At 49.1% G+C, this 24,903-nt stretch overlaps 1 protein-coding gene across 1 annotated transcript in view; it reads left to right on the top strand.

Moving 5' to 3' along the window:
- Positions 1–24,602, top strand: part of RBM6 (RNA binding motif protein 6) — a 54,672-nt gene extending 30,070 nt beyond the window's left edge. The window contains exons 6-22 of the mRNA XM_082004511.1: positions 7,772–7,846; positions 9,526–9,586; positions 10,828–10,896; positions 12,000–12,251; positions 12,771–12,931; positions 13,664–13,761; positions 14,258–14,300; positions 14,894–14,954; positions 15,896–15,987; positions 16,701–16,853; positions 17,905–17,994; positions 18,444–18,533; positions 19,165–19,434; positions 20,004–20,078; positions 20,664–20,761; positions 22,031–22,139; positions 23,865–24,602. Of these exons, the coding sequence (XP_081860637.1) occupies positions 7,772–7,846; positions 9,526–9,586; positions 10,828–10,896; positions 12,000–12,251; positions 12,771–12,931; positions 13,664–13,761; positions 14,258–14,300; positions 14,894–14,954; positions 15,896–15,987; positions 16,701–16,853; positions 17,905–17,994; positions 18,444–18,533; positions 19,165–19,434; positions 20,004–20,078; positions 20,664–20,761; positions 22,031–22,139; positions 23,865–23,990 (1,923 nt within the window). The 3' untranslated portion in view covers positions 23,991–24,602. The remainder of the gene's footprint in view (positions 1–7,771; positions 7,847–9,525; positions 9,587–10,827; positions 10,897–11,999; positions 12,252–12,770; positions 12,932–13,663; positions 13,762–14,257; positions 14,301–14,893; positions 14,955–15,895; positions 15,988–16,700; positions 16,854–17,904; positions 17,995–18,443; positions 18,534–19,164; positions 19,435–20,003; positions 20,079–20,663; positions 20,762–22,030; positions 22,140–23,864) is intronic.
- The last annotated feature ends 301 nt before the right edge of the window (positions 24,603–24,903 follow it).

Genomic DNA, 24,903 nt, shown 5'->3' with positions numbered 1-24,903 from the left:
ATAATGATACTCAGTATGCTAAATATTGAAATGCTCTTAATTTTTGATAGTTTTATGTATACTTTTCAAATAGAGGATTCAAGCTGATTCATACTTTTTTGGGTATGGGAACAAGTGTTTGATACGTATGACCTTCTTAGTTTTCCCCATAATAAGTCCTTAACCATTGATTCTTCTTTTTAGCTGTGGAATGGGAGTGCAGCCAGGAACACCAGAGCACAGAACTTGTCCCTCTTGGAGCTGTTATCTTCTGATGCCCCCAGACCCTCACTACCTGAACTCTGGAAATCCTATTCTGACCTCTTTGTACTGTGTAGGAAAGGCTTTCATTTTAAAATTTCCACATTTGTCCAGTGATCCTATAATGCTGATCTGCAAAGATGCCCTCTCGAGAGGTGTGAGGGAAGCTGGAGGTTAGAATTAGCTGCGCAGGGAGACGTTAGAGCTTTCAGTGGCAGGTAAAAGGTCCACTTTGCTTCACTGGATCAAAGAAAACATTCAGATGCATTGAAATCTCCTTAAAGGGTGAAATGCAGAAGCCATTCATATCATCTACCACCCAAAGCTGGCCCTAGAGCATGTGAAGTCCTAGGCACATCGTGTGTTTTCTCAAGCTGCGACACGTCGCTGTTATCCTTCTGGGAGCCGTAATTGGGAGCTTGCCTGTACCAACTGTTTTGGTGGTGTTCTCAGAGCAGGACTGAGTCTGCTGACAAGTGAAGCAAATGCTGCGTTTAAAAGATAAGCACTTTGAGAGTCCTAACTTGGAAGTCAACTGGAGTTCAGAATTCAGGCAATAAAATGTAGAGACCTGGCATAGTCTGAAAGGCAATTTCTGTGTATGTTTGCGGAAAGGATGTCAGTGAGGGGAGACGAGTTGTAGAAAGATACTGGGACTTGCTTAAAAAGAGTATGGCTGGTATCCAGGGAATTTAGAAATCGTAGGAAGAAAACTGGAGGTGTCTCAGCAGGCTGGATGGGGCATCTGTGGAAATAAGGTACTTAAAGGCTGCAGACTGGCACCTTCTGCTAAAGGACAAAGGACCTGGATAAGCAGGCAGAAAGGGAGGTCTGAGGAGGGCTGTCTGGCAGCAAGTAGAAGTGTAAACTTGTGCGTCACGGTGGATGGTCCCAGTGCAAGTGGGTAATGGGATTTGTATGAAAGGATTTTGAAAAAGAGGCACTGAGTGCTATCTGAGATAAAATAATCCTTATATAGCATCTTAATCTGTTATATTTAGCTACTACATCTTTAGGACTTCTGCAAGTTATCCTCCTAATGCCTCCGTTCTGTGTTAGTGCCAATTTTGTTTAACATGCCCGTCAGTGGTATGCCTGAAGTTATGTTGGCTTAACTCAAGATTGATGATGACATCTTTGGGCTCTCAGCCTGAGGCCTCCTCTGACCTTGAAGGCCATGAGCCCTGAGCATGCCATGCTGGTTGGCACCAGATCACTGTTGAAACAAATGTCTTACTGCTAAATGGTTCGAAGTGATGCCACGTGCTCTTGAGCTCCAAGCACCGCTGATGCTCAGGAAGCAAACATCCGCCTTTCCAGGTGACCACTAACACAACTATTGTGCAAGATTCATCTCAGTGTTAGTCTTGATAAAGACCTGTAAAAATAATATGCAGCAAGGTTGTTTGGATCCACACAGTGATATAGCCATTCCCCTGGGATACACCGCTTGTCAGATCATCCTTTGTCCTGTATGTCTTGAATCTTTTGCCTTGGCTGTCAGCTACTCTGCAGTAGAATACTGGACACTGATAGACCAGGCCAATAAAAAGAAGTCCCTGAGCTACAAATGGTTAGGGAGCTGGAAAAGGGGTTTGAGAGCCTTGTGGTAGGTCCCACTACACCAGGAATTTGCTTGTAGTTCCTGTTCCTGTAGCAAATGCCGGATTGCTGCAGTACCCTGCAGCAGGCTGGATTGCTCTTGTTTCTTCATCTCTCCATGTCGCACTCTGTTTTCTAAATGTTTAATTACAGATGGATTGTGGTTTGTGGGTTCACAGCTTTTCTCAGCTGCTTTTTGTCAAAGGTAAGCAGATGTACTGCCTGTTGCTCTGTGGAGTTGAGTCCCTTGTGCAGCAGCTGCCAAGAAGCTCAGAGATAAAAACTTCAGCATATGGAAAAATCGGGATGAGAAGCCAGTTTCTGTGGCTGAAATGATCTTGTTTTGAAATATATCCAGCTGATCTCTTAATCTCCCAGGTGTCTTGGTGTTGTCCCTCAGCACTGTCCCAGGAAGCTGCTGGCTCCGGAATTCCATGAGCAGCTGGGGATGTGTGGGTTCGAAGGACCTTTGGTGTTTGACCCTGTCTGCCTGCTTTATCTGAAGATGAATACCTTAAGGGAGAGAGCCTTGTGCTCTCCCTGCCAGCTTCCCTCCAGCCTCTGTACAGAGACGAGAACCATGCCAGTGAAATAGGATGCAACTACGTAAATTGCATTGTGTTGTGGTTGTTAAATTTGCATTTATAATCCATACTCGAATAGGAGAAAAACCTGAAAGCAATCTGATTTGCGGTTACAATTCGGTAACACGACTTCTGCTGTCAGCTGCTTGTCTCCCTGTGCCGTGCCATGCCGTCCAGTGCGTTTGGAGGCCAGGACTGGAAAATAACCCTAGGATGGTGAGAGCTCGCTGTTCTAGGAAGTGCTGCTGGGACCGTTTGCTCCCTCTGCATTCCCAGGCTGCCTCCTGGGGTACTCTTGGAGGCTCCCCAAGGCAATAAACACTAGTCATTAATTGGTATAAATAATTTTTGAATGATGGATGTATAATGATTTTTGAATAACCATCCTAATTATAGTAAATATGCATGAGGGCTGAATTAACATCATGTAAACGAGGTTAATTCTGGTATTTGACTGTGACTGTTTTGCTGTGCTGCCCATAAGCATTCTTTTGTCATAATCCTTGTATGCCATTTTATGTCTGTTTGCAAATGATATTTTCAGTTCATTTTTAACATGTGGAACTATGTCCGTCTTCTGACTTGGTTATTACTCAGCAAGAACAGTACCAGAACCTTTCAGTTCACAGCACGGATATCTTCCATGTAATTAAACTATGAACAATACAAGGAAATAATTAGCTGAAGTGGTGTTTGGTTTTGTGCACAAGCCAGGCGCTGGAGATCTGAATACGGTTTGCTTGTGGTGCAGGCACCTTCGTTGAGGAGTGTGGGGACAGTGCTTCCTGCGCTCTCTTGGTTGCCCCTCTGTGGTTGTAGCCAAGGAGAAAACTTCAGCTTGTTAATCTTTGTGGATTGGGGGCTCCAGACCTGGGCCTTGGTTCTGTTCCAAAAATGATCTGTGCCGCTCCAGGTAAAGCTGAGGCTGACAATTGCTATTGCACCAAGTCAGGTACCCATGGCCTTTCTTGTGACAGTGGCACGCGGTTACCATCCCCCTGGAAGGGCTGGAGCACGCTTCCTCCACAGCAATCCACAAGCAGTGCTGGTTGCTACATCCACGTCTCCGTGCAGTTTTGCAGCCCCTGTGGTAGCGGCTGAAGCATGACCCATGGGGTGGAATACTTGGAGAGCTGTCAGCTCATTGTTACGAGACTCCAAAGTGAGATTTTACTGAAGTTTTTAGCGTTTGGCCAAATTCAGTTAAAGCAGAAGTCTGGTTTGATTTGAGGGAGTGTGCCATGCTCCAAAAGCTCTCCACATTTCAGATTTTCTAGGTCACTCTTGGATGCTCTAAATTATTTTCAGAGAAACAGCGAAAACTTTGACATTGATGATTTGTACTCTTCTGTCATCTCGGTCTTGGAGAGCATAGAGATAGTTTTTTGACAAGTTCTTCCCCTCCTCAACCCTCAGTCATCGTCATTAGAAGGCTGTCAACGAGCATGAAAACTACCAGCATGCCAACTGTAAATGCTGATTGACAGAATAGCGTCTGACGTGGGTAACCGGTTCCCTGCCTGACCTGCACCAGTCTGTCTCCTGGCCCTGTCAGCGGCTGTGTTGCTCCCCTCGGAAGCGTGATCAAAGCGATCTGTGCTCGCGTACCTGCGCTACTCGGTAACACACGCGACTTCTGCCCGTGTGAGCTCTGTCCGGAGCGGCAGGTGAATTTCCTCCCTTGCTAAAGCAGTGTGATTGCAAAGAGCTTGAGCCCTTGTGCGCGGGCATTATGTGTGCTAGGATGCGGTCTGTGTTTTTCGTACAGTTGGGGTTACCTTTGCCGCTTGGGTCCTATTGATACTCTTCTGATGCTTCTGGTTTAACTGCCTTTGGTGGCAAAGAGCTTGGAAGCTGCTCTAGTAAAACCGGAGTTTCGCTGCTGAAACCTTGTGCCCAGCTGATGTGCGGTCTCCAAAGTGCTTTTGGAAGGATGTCATGGCTAAGGGATTTTCCCTTTTTCTTTCCCTCTCTTAAAGTAAGTGGTTCTTGTGGGTTTTGTCCCCGCTCAGTGAAAGGCTTCGAGACACTGCTACTTGCTGTGTGTGCTTTCTCCACACAGGCTTTACGGTTTTGTGGCGTCGCTCTCTAGAACCACCTCACAATGGGATTGCTCAGTTGATCAGTCTGCTGACAGCAATATTTACATGCTAGGCCATCGGCTGTTATTCCAGATAATGCAGATTTTGTAGTTGCTTTAGGTGATATGGCTTGTACTGAATTGTATCATTTAGACTAGAATCCAGTATTGCATCTTCAGCAGCCCTCTAAGTGAAAAAACATGTATCACTGTGCATGAGAGATACCGAACAGTAGCATAAAACGTTCCTCCCAGCAGTAAAGTCCTGATGCTCTGTTTTGATGAATGTGGCAATTCAGAAAAACAGCAGTAGAATCTGCTCATGCCCTTGGAAATCTCGGCATTTCCATGACTGAGAGCTCGGTGTTCTAGCACGGCAGAGCTGTGCTGCCTTTTAAACCCTTCACTGGTGAGTCAACTGTGTGTTTACTGCTAGTTTTGAGGGGGAGGTTCTTGACTGGGAGGACCAGAGAGACATTTCTGTAGCATACTGATTTAGAAAGAAAAGGCCAAGCAGCTGAGAAGTCCAGGATGTTGAAAATCCACAAGGAGAATTAATGGGGGTAGTGCAGGTGAGTTGGTGAGAGAGGTCCAGGATAAAACGCATAAATATGGAAGAGATTCTTGCAGACTGGGTACCAGACAGTATGTGCGGCATAGCTTGGGCTTACCTTTTTATCTTCCCCCTAGCACTGTTCCCTGAAATTCTCAGAAAATCTTCGTGATTTCACAAAGATATGCTCAATTGAAAGTGGTAAACTGAAAATGAGAGTATTATCCAAAACACTTTGCAAGGAAAAGGAAGAAGATATCGATGAAAAAGAGTAAGCAGTGGCAGGGACTAGAGGAAATAAAGGTTCTGAAAATACTTGGGGTGGAATCTAGTAACAAAATGGGGGAATGAGGAATTTAAAGTTACTGAATGCTGACAATGTTTGTCCTAAACAAAGGACTCATTTTGGTGTGTTAAATGATGATTGCAACCTTGAAAATGACTTTTATCAAGAAGAAATCAGTAAGAGAGAGCTTGTTGAAAAAGTGAGCAGGCAATCAGCAGGGTGTTAGGGAAATTAAGGAATAATTATGCAAGTGACACTTTCTGCAGTCTCCGAGAACTGAATTTGCAGTAGAGACCAGCACCACCTGCACTTAAAAACCATTTTCCATATAATCAAAAATAATCTTAAGGCTTTCTGGCAAGTTTTATCCTCAAGGGCTGGTAAAAGGATGAAGCTGTAAGATGGATTGCCCTACTGGAGGAAGTGTCCTCAAAGCCCGTTATCCTTGTTTCCCCAGCTCATAGGCAGGGCTGCACCTGCCTACTGAGGAGCTGCTGTTTCCAAAGAGTTTCCTGGGCTCACGGAGCAGCCGCAGCTCTGCTTGTGAGGATGTGCACCCTGCCTTCTCTCCCCCTCGTGCCCAGTGGGTCCTGAGGCAGGCGCAGGCGTTTCTAGCCTGCTTTCCTGGCACTGCCCGTCTCTTGAGTGGGTGATGTGACGAGTGCCCTGCCTGGGAGAGGGAGCGTGTCCATCTCAAGAGGGACCAACAGTCCCAGTGGGACAGCCTTGATTTCCACTTCCCTGTCTTTCTCACTTCTGTTTCCTCACATGCCTTAAAGAAGGTGCAAACCTTCTCCCAGATGTGTAAAGTAGGCAATACTCCATGCTGTGTCTGAGGTTGCAGCACTGTGCTCTGGGTGCACGTGCCAGCCATCCGTAAGGTCTAGGAATGGCTCAGCTTTCTGGAAAGGCAACAGCAAGTCCACACTGGAAAGCAGTGCTTGAACAGCTGGATGGCAGAAAGGAAACCCCTGAAGTGTTCAACACATATAGGCCTGGTAGGAAAGGACAACCATGGTCCCTAAAAGGCAGGCTGCCAAGAGGGGAGGTGGTGGAACCTGACCTTACAGGGCAGTGTCTTTGGTCTCCAACTTTCTCTGCTGTGTTTTTTCATAGGGGTTAAAGGATTGTTGTTGCACCGTCACTGAGTGATTCCCTCCCATGAACTCTTCCCTCCTACTTTACATATTCCCTAGGATCTCCCTCATGTTCTGCACAGCAATTTATGCATGGGGGTATCATGACTTTTGAATAATAACTCTGGGAACTTGTTTTCTCATGTTTGTGGTTTGCTCTGGGGCTTTATGTGACTAGGCTACTGGGTCAGAGTACCTGGAAAACTTCTGACTCACCAGAGGTCCCCAAAATCGCTTGGGGATGTTTACAACTCCCTGACATCAGTCTGTACGATCCAGCAATGGGCCAGAAGAGCAGTTGCTCTCCTGGGACTTGGGAGACCTGGGTCTGAGTCTCATTATTGTCACCAAGTCTCATATTGTGGTACTGGGAAATACAGACTGCGTGGTCTGGCAGTGCCTCCAGTGACATGAGATGTCTCATGGCTCTGTGCATTTGCACCATCAGCCTGCAATCCTGCATGCCCAGGCATGATCTGTTGTCCACAGCAGATGAGAGCCACCAGGAATCCTTGCTGCTCTTCTTTTATGGGCTGCTCCAGGCCAGAGCTGGGAGATTTGCACCTACAACTTCATTTCACCCTTACATCATCTGCATTTCAGCAAAGCTTGTGGATTTGTTGGGTTCCTGCCAGCTCTCCAGAGGGTCATGTGTGGAGCTGAGACTAGTGTGTCTTTGTAGGCAGTGGAGCTCCTCTGCTGCTGCTGCTGTACCGGTGCTCAAGGCCAGCCCCACCAAGCACTGGCTGCAGAGCAGCAGTTGTGCTGGCTGTGGAGCCAGTGGCCTTGCCACGTGCTGGCATACTTCTCCGAAGGAAAGCCAGGATTTCATGAGTGACATGAAGACTAACTCAAGTATGAAAATGCTCACACCTCAGTGGCATTTTTCCTTGTATTCCTTCTCAAGTAGCTGCCTTGAGGTGGTGGCTGGTGTGAAGGAGGCTGTCCAGCTGCCCCTTTCCAGCATGAGGACAAAGCAGGTTAAAGCAGTTTCCCTCTCGTGCTCTGGTTACTCTGTCTCTGCTGTTCTGGGAGGTAGCAAAGCCTCTTCTGCCTAGTTCCTCTGGAGCTAACATGCAGCTTTGTAGCCCCGTGCTAGAGCAGAGCACAGGCAGTTTCCCTTCCACTTCCATGGCAAAGCTCCAGCTGACTGAACCGTGAGACTTTCTCCCCCCTTCACCCTGTTTCACTTGCGAGACCTTTAGGAACCAGAGCTTTAAGCCCTTTCTTTGCCTCTGAGTAATCTTCCTGTGCTGGGCACATTCGTCATTTACCCCCTTGTCTCAACAGGGAACTCTTTCGATCGGTGGCAAAGAAGTGACCCTTGAGTACACTCCGTGCCCAGAGTTTTGGCGCTGCAAACGTGTAAGTATGCGATCAGAGAGCTGTGTTGTGCTTCCCCTGCTGGCTCTGACGGCAGTGGCAGCAGAGACGAGTGTTAGATATTTGCTCAGTGGCTGGAGATTCTTAAGAGTAATACCTGTCCTGAAGCTCTTGCCTCTTCTAAACTTCTGTGATTTTCCCTACTGTGTTTTTGGTACCACCTATGAGTGCATGTTGCTTTGGTACAGGTAGCAAGTGTTTTATGCACAGAGCAGTTTCGTCCCCATGCAGTGGTTCCCTTTTAACATGGGGAAAATACTGTATGGACCCTTTCTCTGCAAAAACCAACGTGAGACAGTGATTCTGCCACCCAGAATGGAACAGGCTTTCACTCTGGTTCATGTGTGTAACCACAAGTGTCTTCACTGCCCAGGTAACCAGAGTTTTCACCAGTGTAGCAGTGCACACTACCCCTCTGTCTCACGCAGGAACCTGTGATCTAGGTTTGAGTGTGGTAAGTGCAGCAGGGAAGGAAGTGTGGAAGTGAGTCCAAGTCCAGAGAGCAAATAGCACAGACAGGAACTGGCCCATTTCTGGGGAGGCACAGTTGCCCGAGGGTCAGTTTTGTTCCCATGCCTTTCTCACGTTTAGGAAAGCACTTTTGGCTGCAGTAGGCTGGGGAGGAGTGCTAGAGCAAAGGGCAGGGCTGTTGCCTGCATTCCCACTGACTGCAGACCAAGAGGTTGCGGCAGGGCAGGAAGGGATCAGTTCTAGTTAGACTCCCACCTTGACCATTGGATCACACTGGGCTACAAAGACCCTCATCCAGGCTAATTGGGTGCGCTGACTGCCAGCAGAGTTGTTGCTCGGTACCTTGCCTGTGCTTGCAATGCTCCGGAGATCAAGTAGAGACAGAAGTTTCAGGTGGTGGTTTCACAACAGCTCTCAGTGCAAAGAGAAATAGCTGGAGTGTATGTCCCTACTGTTGCTGTGTGTAAGCATGGCCTGAAAGAGCTCCCTTGTGCCCCAGAGCATTTGCAGGGCTTCAATTAGAGGGAAAAAATAGTATGAAAGGGAAGCAATGCATTTACAAAGAGCTTGAAGAGGAAGTTAGGAATGCTGTGTTCAGAGAGAGCTATGAAGACGGGGCACTTGGCTCTTTCCACGGTGGTTCTGGGTGGGATAACCATCCGAGGCTGTACAGCTTTACCTCTCGGTTAGCAGACACCTCTTCATTGACTCTCCCTGTGCAGCAGATTACATCAGGATCTACAGTTTAGCTCAGATAAGGACTTCGTAACTGCTTTAGGAGTGAGTCGAGGTTAGGGAATAGAAAGATAACTTTGGATCCTTTGAAACAACAGGGTGGCTAGCCATATGGTGCCTAGCGTGGAGATTTTTGGTCCAGCATCACTTGAGAGGGAGAAGGGTCCTGTCTCAAGGACCAGTGAAGTACCTCCATGGTGTGAACAAATCTGTGCTCAGAAGTTATGTGAAAATCCTGTTCCCAAGGCCATCCCGGTTGTGAGCCACGTGAGCATTTCCCTCCCGTTCCAGTCAAGGTTCCTGCTGCCATCACCCATCCTGTCTTTCAGACTCTCACTGTAACTTTTCCATGGCTGTTACTCTCTGAAAGCACTGCAGAGTCTGGCTTTCTGGAGTAGGTTGTACCCACTGCCTTCAAAACATGACTCCCTCATGCTGTCCGTCTTCCATTGCAGTGTAAGGTGTGTACTGTGGGCTACAGATCTTCCTGCTCCTATTGCAAGCTCCCAAGAGATGGTGAGTATATCTGGTCCCCTGTGCTTGGCTGATGATAAGTTTCATCTGCCCTGACAAGTAAGTTTCTCTTCTGGCTTCCCTGTGGCACCCCTCTTTGTGCACTAGCTGAGCACTGTGTAGGAGGATTATTAGTTTTGCTTCATTTAGACCCTTTTCCCTGTCCACACTAAAGATGCTACATGCGGATGCGTTGCTACCAGGTTCTCTGTTCTTGTGAGGCTTGGTGGAGAGGTGTCTTACTGCACAAAGCCTTGCCTTCCTATTGCTTTGTGCATTGTCCTTCATCCATGGAGTTACAGTTTGTGTGTCCTCCAGGACTGTGAGCTAGTACTGCTGGCCATAGGCGAGATGGCTTCCCCTCAACCCACCTTCCTTGGGAGATGCAGCTGCATGTTTTTAGTGTTATTCTTTTGAGGCTCTCAGATTAGAGGTGAATCCAGGATTTGAATTGCTGAACTCACCTTGCTGACTGTAAGAAGTGCATGGAAAGGAGTTCTGCTCCTCCAGGAGCTTCTCCTCACCCCAGCAGCACCTCTGCTTTTTGGGGTGGGAGGGCACAAGAGCCAAAACACTCTCCCTTGAGGAACTGATTTCTTTGGGACGATCAGGTATTCCAGGCACTCTGTAAGCTTTAACTCTGTGTCTTTGAGCAGACTTCTGATGTTTTGCATTTCTTACCTGCATACCCTAGGCAGAAGGGCATTAAAATAACTGCTGATGCAAAGCTCTATTTATTGAAACACTGTCTCCCTGATTGTGCTTTCCTCGTGCTGTGGCTCCTCCATCAGCATTATGAAGGCAAAATTCGCGTAGCTGGCCCAACACAACTGTGGATTGTAATAAAACTGCCGAGGAGCAAATTAAACAGAGCCTTTAAGATGCTGCGAAGACAGATTGTGCTGCATGCTTCTTACTGACCTGGTTTTCATAGAATCATAGAGTCTTTGGGTTGGAAGGGACCTTTAAAGGTCATCTAGTCCAACCCCCCTGCAGTGAGCAGGGACATTCAACTAGATCAGGTTGCTCAGAGCCCCATCCAGCCTGACCTGGAATGTTTCTAGGTATTGTTGATTGTGAGAGTGTGTGTAATAAGGTAACCTCCCTATGACTGTCCTTTAATTGCTGGGTGAAACAAAAACAACTCTCTAGGCATATATAGGCATTACTGCAGCTTTGCGTGAGTTCTTGCGTGCTTTGTGACTGATGGTCTTGAAATGGATTTTAATATGCCTCTCTTACAGGGAGCAGAGCAGGCCCAGAGTCCAGAGGTGGTTCTGAGGGAGAGGATGCATCAGCTGAGCAAGAATTCAGTAAGAGAATTGCTCTCCCCATCTCTGGGGTCGTGCTCATGTCTGTGTGATTTGCACGGGCAGTTTTCACAGCTGCACGTGCAGACTGGTTTCATATGCAAATTTTACATGAGGTTCTGCTCACAAAGTGTAGCCAAAGCTCTGCACGCTGCAAACTGCGGACAAATTAATATGGGCCTGTCCAACATGAGCTGTGCTGTCAGCCAAGCAAGTCGGTGTGCGGCTTTCCCAACATTTATGTGCAAAATGGTCCTCTGCTCTGCCATGCTGCCCACTGCCCAAACAGACAAGAGCGGGGAGGTGCTCTGGGGGACATTAAAGAGCGAAGCTTTGCTGTGCCAGGTCTTGCACTCTCAGGGCTGGTGGTGTCTGACCTTGCAGCCCCACAGCTTTGGCTTCCCTTTCCAACAGGTTTAGAAGCTCAGGTAGGGTTCTCTTTTGAAGTGAAGCCAGATGCTTCAGAGGCCTTCAAGCACCGAAACTGGATGGGGTTGAGCTCTTTATTGCATAGCTAGGTTGGGGGGCAGGGCGTTACCACATAATATCTGCCTCATCTTTGGTAAGTAGGCACCCGGTAAAAATCAGTGATTGTGTTATGATGCCTTTCACTTATTGACCATAGGGGTCTGCACCCATTTTCCTCTAGCACAGAGATAGGGTGACAGTTAGTAGTTGATATTGCTCCGCTAGTTGATAGTTGAACACTGCTATGGGTGTTCAAGAATACGTCCGGCATAGTAAGGATACCACTGCCATGTAGGGTGGCCTGGACATGGAAGGAACATATCCAAACCTGTCCCTGATTCACATTTGCCCAGGCAAGAGCCAATCCTAAAAGGAGGCCAAAAAGCCTCTCGTCTCTGACAGGAGAAGGTCAACCAGGAGCCCAGCATGAAACAAAGCAGTGGAAGGATGAGCAGTATCTAGCTTGTCCTTTACACACCTTGTGTCTGTCTGCAGAGTGTTAAGACACGGGATATGCGAAGGGCGGAACAGGTTAGCCTTTTATAAGGGGTGCTGCTGCAGTGGCCAGAAAATAGCAGAAGAAAAATACATGCTGAAACACTGTATCTGGAACCAGTCCATTTCTCCTCTCTTAATAGCAGAGACAAAGCTTGAAAAACCTGAGCAAGAGTTATCAGGACAACCAGGATCTCCAAAGCAGCCCCTCCAGGCCTCAGTTCCTGCTACACAGCAGGAGTGTCAGCCTCAGGAACAGGAGCCAAGGAAGAGAGATGATGGGAGAGAGCGGCGGCCCTCACAGGAGAAGAGAAGGGACATGGACCGGCACCAGGAGCTGCCTTCTCAGAGAGAAGCAGAGGAAGGCACACCACAGGATGGTGGAGGAAGCAGAAGTGAGTGGCACAGGGCCCAATTTTGGATTAATCTTGCTTGCATTCCATGAGGCCATCTGCAGAAAGGGCAGCATTTCACTAAAACCTCTGGAGGCTGTTTCCATGTTGTGCAAATCAAGGCATCAAATAATGGTGGGCTGTCCAGCTCCAAAGGTGCTGGCAAATTGCCTTTAGGAAAATTAATTCAGGGCAAGCTGGCTTCAGGATGTTACAGTTAACTTAGCACAGCAGCAGAAGTCCTTTTGGCCAAAAGTTTCCCTGGGCTGAGTTCCTCTGAGGAGGGGCCTACTTTCTGCGCTCTTTTCTGGGAAGAAAAGGTTAGCAATTGGAGGTGGTACTCTGAGCATCCTGCAAAGTGAAGAGGAGAAAAGTGATGGCTTCCAGTCTCAACTGCAAGAAGCCATGCTGTTGCTTTGAGTGGGTTTAGTTTTACGTGTGCTGTCACAATAAACTTAGATCTGAATTACCTTTTTTTACTACTTTTTCTTTCCTGGCCACCTCCCTCATTGTGCTTCACAGCAATTATGCTGAAGCGTATTACTCGATTCACCCCACCAGAAGTGATTGTGGGGCTCCTCGCCCCATATGTGCGTCTCTCCACATCCAGCGTGCGCATCATGAAGAACAAGGCTGGACGGATGGGGCAGACCTATGGCTTCATTGAACTGGATTCCCATGCTGTAAGTAGTATCCTGCTTTCACATGCTCCTCCTGTTGGCATCTATAGTCCATAGAAGTAGAGAAACCACATAAATATAGGCAATAGCTGTCCTGGAGTGAGTCCTCTCTTCTGCTTGTCTGGCTAGGTAGAGGGAATATTGGATACAGTTGTTGCCCTCTGGCTTCAGGAGCCAAAGATTGTCTATTTTCACAAGCTGTGATGCTGAGTGAGTTTCTTGCCTCAGTACATCTCTTTGAGACCCTCCTAAATTTGAACACCTCTTGCACAGATACTTTGTTTGCAGGGAGCTTGAATTCAATGGTTTCCCTCTGCAGAAGGCGAGAATCTTAATTAACAGACAGTCCCACATTGGAGGGTTCACATTTTCTGGTTCTGGGTGACTCCCAGACTCCATAGCTGTGCTTTGGCATTGGTCCAGAGGGTGCTCAGCAAAACAATTTGGGGCAACAGCAGCCATGGTGCTGCATTGTCTAGCAGCCCTAGGAGAATATAGTCCCTAGCTGGCTGCTGAAAATGGTCATAGGACGAGCAGAGAACCTAACAATGCATTTATCCTTTTTGTCGCATCCTAAATAATATTTAGACACTAAGATTTAGACAAAAGTGTTGTGTTTCCTGTCCTACTATGGTCATTGTGTAAGCACAAAGCCTTCCTTTCAGGCAGGCTGGATCTGGGAAATGGGTTTGTGTTTCCTTCTCATGGGTGTGAAATTCTCCTTTCTTTTTACAGGAGGCATTGAGGTTGCTAAAGATACTGCAGAATCTGGATCCCCCAATCTGCATTGATGGACGTACAGTGGAAGTGAATCTCGCTACAGGGAGGAGAAGGTATAGACAGATGAGGCAGTAAGGTTGTCCTTTGTGTGATGTGCTGTGAGGCTAGAGCTGTGTTGTCAGACCAGATGCTTAAAGGTTGGCACGTGAATTAGCACAAATGTTCCTACAACCTACAAACGTGTTGGAGAAGGGAAGGCATTGGAGCTAGAAGAAGCTTCAGTGATTGAGCAGTATGGGATTAATCATCATATTGAATGGCCCCTTGTTGTTGTCCAGCTATCAAATCCCACCGTGAGAGAATTTATGGGTTCAGCGTTTTAAAAAAACAGTTGAAGAGATTCATCTTTACTGACACAGCAGAAAGTGTGGTCATCACTCTTGTGGAGACAATGATCTGGAAAGTCTTTCTCCCCTGGGATGGACACAATCCAACATGTGGCCAGCGAAGATGGTCTTCCTGCCTTTATTGGTCCTGCTGCTCATTTTGAGTATCCTGAGGTTAATGTAAAGCCAAATTGACATTAACGTATAACCTTTATCTCAACAGGAATGACTATGGGGAGCACGGCGATAATTCCTACTACGGCCCGGTAGGTCTGCACAGCTGCCCTGCAGGTTGCCAGAAAGGGAAGGAAGAACTGGGGGTTATAGGCCTGACTTTGTTAGGCTTTTTCCCTTTGGGCTGCTGAAAGTTCAGCATGTTTGAAGATGGGTTGATAACGCTCAAGTGTGCTCTTCGCTGCTACTTTGCCCCTAACACTGTGTTTCTAATGGGCGTAGAAGTACGAGTCAAAGTGCAGATGCTGCTTGAGGGAGTTCAGGGCTGGATTACCCTATACCACACTTATAGAATGACTTAACTGATGACTGATCTCAGTTCCCGGAGTGAATATCTCTTCTCTAGTGCTTGTTACTAGACTAGAGGACTCTTCCCATACTGAATGGGTTGGAGGCTTTGATACGGATTGCCATGAGCACCTCCTTTAAAGATTCATGAATGCTGCAGAGGTCTTGTGCTTTGCAACACCATCCATTGCTGTGTAGACGAAAAGCTGTCTGCTTGTGCTCTATTTAGGGTAGATAAATGAGCTGTTTTCCTGACCTTTGGGCCTGTGAGAGGGAGGAGAAGCAATATGACATTTGTCAAAGAGTCTGATCTGTTTGTGTTGTTCACTTACTCCAGGGCAGAAGGGGTATGAGAGACAGGAGGAGCGGCGAATCACAGAGACGCACCAGAGCACAGTGTAAGTTAAGCTCTGCCTCACTCCTACTGTGGAGACTTTTCTTCCTTAAAAGGGCACTGACATGTAGAAATCAGCCCAAAAATATTTTTAAAGGCTAAGAGTAGGTTTGTTTACTACACCCACTTCTGAGTTCCTTTGCCAACTTTGTTTAGTCACATTTTCCTATCTGATGGTGTGTTTCTCTAGTCTTGCTGTGCAAAACTACATGCAGATAAAGGAAACTTGCTGCATGCTTTTCCTTGTTGTGGTAAGCTGATGGGATAAAATCAACCTGGCAGTTACTAGATGAGACAGAAGAAAATATACTTTAGGCAGCAGTGCCAGTAGCTGGAAGAACACTCCCAATTGTTTTACTGACTTACATGTAGTATTGCTGAGCTCTAACACCACTTTGGAAATGAGAAACATTCCTCACATTATGGGCCTACCCTTAAGGCCTTTGGCTTTTCCTGTAGAAACAGTTTGCTCCCCTTTCTTGTCCGGAGCTTTCATGCACCCACGAGCGGAAGGGATGGGAGAGTGTCATCGTTTTAAACAGGAAACTGTTTGAAAGAGCACAGATCTTCCTTGTTCACAGGGGTGGGTGGACACAGAGCCTGGTACTCATTACCTCATTCTTAGGGAAATTACTGAATTTCATATCACTGTTGTGGTCTGGTGATCTCAGCACAGCGCCTGTAAGTGTGTTTTGATGTGGAAGTTTTGCCAGAGTCCTAAAACAGAAGAATTGTGAAAACCTATCTCCCTTCCGACTCCTTAAAGAAAAGAAGATGTAGGTCGAGTGATGTGAGGACACTGATACCTCTCCTGCCAGGAGGGAAAAATTCTTTCCCATTCTTCATCCTTTTACCAGTGTAATATTTGCTCATGCTTTTTGTCTTTGTAAAAGGCGTGTTCTGCCTTTGGAACATTGTGGTGCTAACTCTTGTCTCTCTGTTCAGCTCCATCAGATGTGTCCACATACATTTATGATCCTGAAACTGGGAATTACTACGATCCCATAGCTGGGACATACTATGACCCCAGAACTCAGGTGAGTGCGTGGGAAGGAAGCTTTACACACGGTATGTTCTTACAAACTGCCCTTCTCTGGAGAGATTTTGCAGCTAGATCCTGAAGAGAGGCTAGCATAGGACAGCATAGAGGCAGCTTTGCTTCTCTCACTCAGTCCCCTGACCTGTATAAAAGGGATACATGTTCCAAAATATCCACTTAACGAGAGGCTAGGAACCCATTAGCTGTGTGTTGAACCAGTTCCTGTAGCTGCCTCTTTGGCCTCTGAAGCCCTGCCTGTGGAGGGTTTTTGGCCTTCTCTTCATTGAGTAGACTTATGGGCAGAACATCCATGCTAGATTTTACTGAAGACATGTGATATGTGACACTCTGTATTGCAAGATGGACAGCAGAGCTCTGTTTACATATGTGGTCTCTTTGCTCCGCAACTCCAGCCAGCAATAGTTACAAGGATGCCAAAAAAGAGCCATCAGCAGAGGTTCTCTGGCACTATCATCTTGTTTTTGTGATACTGGAGACGTCCATGTTCTGGGCGAGCAGGGTGGTCCTCTGACGACCTGGCTGTGGTAGAGTCTCTTCTGCCCCGGCAAACTTCTGAAGCCTTTGCCCTCAGCTGTCTGAGGCTCTGCAGTCCCTTCTTACTGTGCTGGTCTTGCCAGCCCAGTAAGGACAATAAGCCCAATAAGAAGATTGCAGGGGTTTGGCTAAGTCTGTTCCAAATGCCTCTTCCAGAGAGAAGTCACAATAGACCGAGAAGCCTGCTCATCACCTACAGAGAGCAGAAGGCGGCGGCATGGGAGCCAAGAACGGACAAATGAAAGGAAGGAACCACACAGCAGGGACAATAGGGACAAAAAGGAGAAAGGGAAAAATACTTCTGCTAAGGTAAATCCCTCCAGGCATCAGAATGATGACAGATCTGAGGCCAAGAGGCTGAGGTAAGAGAGGTTAGAAAATAGAGAGTAATTTATAGAGGATTCGAAAAGGGAGGGAAAGCGAGAGAAAACGATGAAATACGTGGGATAAGCAGCAGGTCAGGAACATGGTTGTTGTCCGGCCAGGTGGGAGTAAGTTCCTGAAATTTTTCTCTTGTGACATTAAGTCTGGGCTTCTCATCCCTTCCTTACACCAAAGGATTCAGAAACATCCAGGTTAACCGAGACATGCATTTCACTCACACTGCTGAAAGCACCCAGCTATTGTAACAGAGCCGACAAAGAAATAGCAGAGATGTTTAAACATACCAAGTCAGATAATAACAGACTCAGCTCTCCCCTAACTGCAGTTCCTTCCCCCTCCAAACATCATGGACAGGCAAAAAGATGAGACAGGCGGTGCAGATGGACTGCAAAGGTGAACTGAGATTGAACACAGATATGTCCTATATGGTCCCTCCCAGAGGCCCAGCCCGGCGGCAGTGCCCTTCAGTGCTGCTCCCAGTGAGCAAGCGCTGTCTCCCCAGCGTGGGGAGCTGCTGGTTGGGAGTAGCTGCCCAAAGTGACGTTTGAGCATGGGTGTTTGAGCACAGCCCAGTGCTGTGATAGTGACTGGGCCTGACGAATGCCAGGAGAGTTGGTAGAAGTGATGTAGCCATGAATGCAGAAACTTGGTTTTCCTCCTTGCCTGTTGGTCTGGATATGTTCTGTGGCATGACCAGTCCTGGGCAGTTGGGACCCGAAGGGTGTAATTGTCTCTGAGGTTGGTACCAAGCCAGCCCAGGAGTCTTGTCTGGTATGGAGGATGCCTGCTTTCAAGGGCACTGACCTAGGAGAAACATGGTCTTGTCAGAATGGAGGGTGAAAGTACCTGCAGTAGAAATCCCATCATTTTTCCCAGCTGCCTGGTTTCCATGGGTGCTCAGAAGTGGCTTCCTGGCTGCTCTGTGTGCTGAAGTCTGTGCTGCTGATGGCCTAATGCCCAATCTTGGGTTTTTCAGAATGAGCCTGGAGAGGAGAGGTTCTTTGCAGAAGACGTCTTCAAAAAGCCATTGCCTCCCTCTGTGAAAAAGGATGAGAGTGCAGGCCTGGTAAGATGTTGCATAGCACTTGTCTTCCCCAGTCAAGTATGAGTAGCTAATGAACCGCTAAACTAGAGCACGTCCAGGGCTTCAGACCAGTTCTCTATAAAGCACATAAATGTCAAGCTTTACCCCTACTCTTTGTGCTGCCGAGCATACAAGTGAGCGTCGCAGGCTCATCCTGTTGCAGTGGAGTCTTTGGTGTTCTCTGTCCCGTATAAGGAGAATCCTGAAAACACCACCAGGCTGGTTGAGCCTGCCCATATGTTGTGCCACAGACACGGCAGAGAAAACCGGTGTTTGGATTCCCCAGAATGGGAATGTCTCCCACCAAAACCACCACCTCATTTCTGCCAACTGCCTGGTTTTCTTGGAGGCCTGTTTAAGTGGGTGCTTAGCTATTGCCTGCACCGAGTCCATGCTATGGCAGTCTTAACACCTGATCTTGGCTGTTTCAGAATGAGACTGGAGAGGAGAAGTTCTCTGCAGAAGACGTCTTTAAAAAACCATTACCTCCCTCCGTGAAAAAGGACGAGAGTGCAGCCCCGGTAAGTGGCTCCATGGGAGTGGTTTGTGCCTTGTTTGAGCCGGGGTACAGGACTAGCGAGGCTCACCAAAGCCTGGCCGTGACCTTGAGTGACAGAGGTGCCAGCTTCTCATGCCAGAGGAGGGAGCACTGGGGATGGAGTGGTGAAGGCAGTTTGGTTTGTAACTGTGAGCTTATTTGTGGGCTTCTAGCACGGGGAAATTTAATACCTGCATTTAAGCAGGGTCTCCTCGCTCAAGCAGTCCTCAGGCAGAAAACTCTTCCAGCTGCCTCTGGACTGAGGAAGGCCAAACCTCACTGATCTCCGTTGTTAGAGGAAGTGACTGACAGCAACTCCCTGCCAAATAGCCGCTGCTTTGGTCAGCTGCTTGTGCTTAGGTGTGTGGCGGGGTGCGAAAGCCTGGTAGCAAAGCACAGCCTGTATAGAGAACAGAAGGGCACCCTGTGGTGTTCGAATGCTGGCCAGCCAGCTTCTTTCCATTCCCTGCCGCAGCTGCTGGGTATCTGCTCTCTGGCTCTTGGGCTGGAACGGAGGCAGAAGTCATGGGGAGATTGGTTGGGGAAGCAGAGCCCCGCATGGCAGGGCAGGCTTGGTGCTACAAATTGTCACACTTTTCTGCCTCTTCCCTCAGCCCAAGGTGGTGAACCCTCTGATAGGACTTCTGGGAGAGTATGGAGGAGACAGCGACAATGAAGAGGAGGAGGAAGAGGAGGAGCAGTCACAGGCTCAGTGGCTGCCGCCTCCCCACCCACCGGCACAACGCGAGGAGCAGCTGAGAAAGGCCAAGGCCAGCGACGACAAGCTGACCGACTGGAACAAGCTGGCCTGCTTGCTGTGCAGGAGGCAGTTTCCCAACAAGGAGGTGCTCATCAAGCACCAGCAGCTTTCCAACCTGCACAAGGTATGGGGGAGCTGGTGGCTGGGGCGCTGCGTGTGTGCTGCAAGCTGCCTTTGGCTCAACAGCTTTGTGATCTGCAGGGAAAAATGCAACAGTTAGGTGGGAAGAGCTGTGCTGAATTTGACACAGTAGCAGGCAAAGTTCCCGTCAAAGCATTGCGTGAGCTGCTTTTCCTGCCACAGGAGTGCTATAACATCAAGGTGTGACTTTTTAAGCTGTAGGGAGATAGCTAAGGCTTGGGGAGAGTGGGATGCTAGCACACATGAGTGTGATAGCAGTAAGAACTTAGCACGTGCCTCGCCATGTTCTGCGCTGCCTTTGAGCTCTTGCTTCTAGGAGGACCAAGCTGCACGCAGGTTAAAACAGGACTGGTTGCTTTCCTTACTGTGGAGAGGAAGGGCTCCTGGCCTCTGGGGGGGAGCAGGTAGTCTGGGCTGCAAGAGAAGCTGCTGCACTTGGTATAGTGCAGGTGCAAGAGCATGCTGCTTTACCTGTACTCCTTGCAGGTGGAGCAAATGACCCTGACAGCCTGTGTCCTCTGCTGACACTGGCTTCTGTTTTCCTCCTTCCAGCAAAACCTGGAGATACACATGAAGATCAAAAGATCTGAGCAGGAACTGGCGTATTTGGAGAAGAGAGAGCGTGAGGTGCGTCTGCGGTGGTGGGCAGACTTCTGTTTGTGGTTCTGCACTAGGGGGATGTTGGTCCCAGGCAGACCAGTGGAGGACTTACGGAGGACTTATGCACCTGTATCTGCAGCGTGGGCATTGAATGCCTCCCAAAGAGTCTTAGACTGAATGGTGGACACGCTTTGCGTTTGGACCTGTCGATAGTGCTGTGACTTCTAAGAGCAGGTCTCGCTCCTCCCAGAAGGGTCTGAGTGTGGTTCTGTTGTCCTTCCAGCCAGCCTTGGGCTCGGGGCTAAGTGGGACCCAAATTTGCGTCTAAAATTGATGCGGTCTATGCTGCTCCCTGGCCAGCGAACTGTAACTGTCTGTTGTTTGGAAGGTAGCAGAGCTGCTCCTGGTGCTGTAGCTGGAAAGCTGCAACCACAGGTCTGGGGCAGCCCAAGAGATGCCATCAGGAAAGTGAATTGTGGGTCCTAGAAGCATTCAGTGTTTGTGGGTTCCCAGGACAGATTTCTAACCAGCTGAGGATGAGCAAAGCCTTCTCCCGTGGAGTGTTGAATCCTTCATAGCTCCCGTACTTACTGTGTTCTTTCTGTTCTGAAGGGGAGATATAAAGACAAAGGAAATGACCGGAGAGAGAAATTCCAGCAGATGGATTCACCGGAGAGGAAACGACTCAGATATGACCGGGACTCAGAAAGGTAATGACTGCTCTTGGTTCGACCTCTTTGGGGCTGCTGATGCTGGGATGGCATGTGTGCTGCTGGCACGCCAAGGCCGGGAATCAGCCAGCAAGGTAGATCTGCGAGAGTGACAGCCAGACCGACTGGGATTCTTGTGGGTAGAATTCCCCAAAGCATGAGCCTGTTGTGCTGCAGGGAGTCTCGGAGAGGGCAGGAGGAGGCCAGGGGTGCAGGGCTGGAAACAAGGGTTTAGGGGAAAGCAGAAACAAGCTGCCTGGTGCTGGATGGGTGAGATGGGAGGGCGTTGAGTGCGCCTGGCCAGGCGCAGGGAGCAGAATGCAGCCTGTTCCCATCCACCTCATCCTATGGCACTTGCTGTCCTCCTGTCCTGGCATTTAGCCATTGAAAGAAAGAGCAAAGCTGTGTTTCATCCGTTCCACTGACTCAGAGGAACACTAGGAGCTGTTTCCATCTCCTTCGGAGTAGGTGGAGGAAGAAAGTGCGTGCTGTGCGGAGCTCTCAGAAGGCCTGCCTGCTGTGAGCTCGCATGTTCCAGTGGGCTGAGGAACTGCTGGGCATGTGTTGAAGACAGAGCTAGTTATGTGCCTGTTCCCTTCTGGTACAGCACCTCAGAAGGAGACCTTTCCTCTGTGTCTTGCAGTTTAAAAATCCACATTTTCTCTTCCCTCTGTTTTCCTGGAATAGCTGTGGATAAACTAAAGCAGTTTGTGTGCAGTGTGAGCAGCAGCCAGAAAGTAGAACTTGCCTAACCAGGTTTGTCCTAACCAGTTTTCAAAACTATAGGTTTTGGTTGATAGTCTTGGATGAGTAATGACCAGGTGGGAGAAAAGGTGTCCAAGTCAACACTGCATCTATTGAGCTCAGTGACCACAGCACTGGGAGAAAAGATCTAACTTTAATAACTAAAGCAGCAGGGATTAGACTTCATTTTCTTGCTATTGCTGAAATTTGGATTAAGGAAGGCCAAGCACAGAACACCTCTGGCTTGTTTGTACCATGAATATTTTGGAGCGTGAGCTCATCTCCTGTGCCCTGGTTTATTTTCCCCTGAGGTGGGACAAGAAGTTATGCAGTCAGAGGTGTTTGAGCCCGGCCCACAGAATCCACCGTGTTGGTTTCCTTGAGCAATGTGCTTCTTGCAAGCAACCTGGGTATCCCTCAGGAGAAGTTGGAATGTCAATGAAGGTGCTGTTCGCAGAGCTAAAAATCCCTGGCATGTGTCTGAAGCATTGCAAGACCGGAAGATTTATTCTGCCTCTTTTGCAGTGACTGTGACCCAAGGATTGATAGTAACAACAAAGGGAATCGAGTGTTGCAGTCCACGGGGTGGAAGAAGGGCTTCGGCCACAACCAGCAGGGCACATCACCAGTGGAGGTGAGTCTCCCCTTCCTTCCAAAACACATCACTGTCCTGCGGCAGGTAATGTCTCCCAAGACAGCTGGAGGGAGTTCCCAGCCAGAACAAGAGTCAGGCTGCAAGACCCGGCACCTACTTGATGGAATAGTATTTGCAGGCTGGGAGGGGCCGCAAGTATGTTGGCAGTAGAAAAAGGTTAGAATTTATATGGATCTGGAGGTGTTGAAAATAGAGTAGCAGTGAGCAGGGAGGGTCTGAGCGTCTGATTAATACCTGCCCAAAGTCAGGCTGGGGTTTGAGCAGGTCACTGGCTCAGTGCTCTGCAGCCGCCTAAGCTGGGGGAAAAGGTGAACCTCCTCCGGGGAGGTGCGAGCATAGCCGAAGCCACGGGGCATGTGATACTATTTGTCTACTCTGCTTAGCGCTTGTGCAGCTCTCACTGCTGTTCTGGACTCTGGACTTCGCAAGGTAACAGCAGGGTACGTGTCTGATGAGGAGCAGAGTCCTCATCAGCAAAGGGCTTCAGGGATGGACAAGCTGGGCTCTCAGGGGACCTTAATTTGCTGCAGAGGGTTTATCTGACACACAGCTTGGGGCAGGGATGGCTCTCCCTTGCAGTGCACGGGGGCACGTGAGCAGCACCATGCCCTTGCGGCTGCTGGCGCTCGCGGCCGTGGCGTCAGTGCTTCACCGAGTGGCAGGCAACTTGCAGCGCAGCTCACGTTGCGACATTCAGCTTCCAGTCGAGTATATCATTAGAGGCAAATATTTGAGGCTTCGTGACGTGTGTTTGCTTGAGCCCACACACACGAGGCAAGATTTCCTCTTCGGAGCAGACAGCAGGAACCATCCCCAGCTGTTGCTCAGTCCTCACGGAGGGTTTCCTGTGGCCATAAAACGGGCTTTGTCGCAGAGCCAGCTCCAGCGACGCGCTCTGGGAGGTCCGACCTCCGATCATGGCTCCCTGCACCAGCTGGGGGAGCTGACTGCAAAGCACAGCCCTCCTCCAGTTCCTATAAAGGCCTCTCAGAAGAGCCCCAGAGATGTGCTTTCTTTTCACCTCTGAGTCATGCTGAGCATTGCCATGTGCCCACTTCAGCCCCACAGGACTTCGATCCCTCGGCCTAATGACATCTCTGGTATTCAGATAAGTCGGACTTAAAAGCAAGAGAAACTTTCAGCCTTGGGCCTGCTCTCCTGGGCTCAATCTAGGCAGGTATTACTGAATAATTCAGACACTGGCTGCAGAAGTCAGTCATTAAAAACTGATTGAAATTGAAAGTGAGCTACCAGAGCCCATGGGAACTCTATTAGAGGAGAGAACAGCTGAGCTTGTGCAAGTGCAGACTAACTGCAAACGGCTCCCTGGGAGCCCAGGGCTCTTGCCGGCTCTTTCCTTTGCTCTGTTTCGACCCTCGCTCGCACACGGCTGCCTCTCGTCTGCCGGCGCTGCCCGCTCTGGCTGCCCGCTCCCGCCCCGCCGTGTGCTGTTCTTGGTCTCCGCAGCTGATCCCTGTGGTTTGATTCTCGCTGGGCATTTGCTAGCTGTGTTTTTGTTGCCCACAAAGGGCCAATAGTTTCTCCTGAACAGCTTTTGGAGGAACACTTTGCACTTGCTGTTCCTCCTCTCCCGGACCCACATGGGAGCAGTCAGCTGTCCTGAAGCAGCCTAGGGAAAGCTTTTTCTTTACAGGCAGCCAGCGAAGAGGAGAAATCACTAACATAAGGTGTGTCTCTTTTCAGGCAGAAAATCGGAAGAAGGGCCCTGGCCTGGGGGCCCAAGGGAAGCCCAGCAAGAGGCAATCCAACGAGACCTACCGCGACGCCGTCAGGAGAGTCATGTTTGCCCGCTATAAGGAACTTGAGTGAATGGTGGAGAAAACCCCAAGCCTGTCTCTCTCCATCTCCATCTCTTTCTCTCTATGTCATGTTCTTTTGGGGGGGTTGGTCTTACTTTTTTTTTTTTTTTTGAATTGTTACAGGTTTTGCTGCTAGAATTTTTTTAATAAAACTAAAAATTTGCCAGTGCTGGTCTCTTGCCTAAAATGGTATGTTTTAAAAGCATGTGATGCTTTGGAAGATACCCATCGTGTTTTGCTCTCTGCTGATGAGGTCCCTGGGAGTTGCAGCCCCATCAGTGCCGGCGTCCTGCAGCGCGTTCCCTGCCAGCGCAGGGACAGATGCCCCTGGTGCCGTGTATTCCTGGATCAGGATGGGAGCTGGGAGCAGCCCAGGGGCGTGCAGGGACGTGTAATGGGGGCAGCTTGGCCGAAGGACAGTGAAGGCGCGCGCGCGCGCGTGTGTGTGTGTGTGTGTGTGTGCGCGCGAGGGACCATGGGTGACAAGGCTGAGCATGGCCTGTACGGGTAAGGACGATGCTGACGGCAGCGGCCGGTGGGAGCAGACCCTGTGCCTGATGGGCAGGAGGGCCAGCACCCACCGCTGCTTTCCTGCTCACCCGGCAGAGAACAGGCCCTGACATCGCTTTCAGGTATCCGAAGGAGGGAAGACGGGAGACGTGGGAGCTGAAGACAGCAGGATTTGGAGGTGAAGGGACACCTGCAACTGCTGACAACTTATAAAGGCAGCGAAAGGCCTGTCCAAGCTGCATTTCCTTGTCTCCTCCTCAGAGAAGTCGGGGGGACCTGGCTCGCTGGCACCCCGGTCCTTGGCGCTGCACCCAGCAACGGTGGAGGTGGGGACGACGTTGCGGTGCTGGTGAGTACGTGGGTGCGAGGGGAGGGAATGCGCGCGCCCAGGGCAAGCCGTGCTGTTCAGAAAG

This window comes from Phaethon aethereus (assembly GCF_964289735.1).
Source record: "Phaethon aethereus genome assembly, chromosome: 11".
In the NCBI taxonomy this organism is placed as follows: domain Eukaryota; kingdom Metazoa; phylum Chordata; class Aves; order Phaethontiformes; family Phaethontidae; genus Phaethon; species Phaethon aethereus.
The sequence above is the reverse complement of the archived record's forward strand: the minus strand, read 5'-3'. Positions and strand labels throughout refer to the sequence as shown.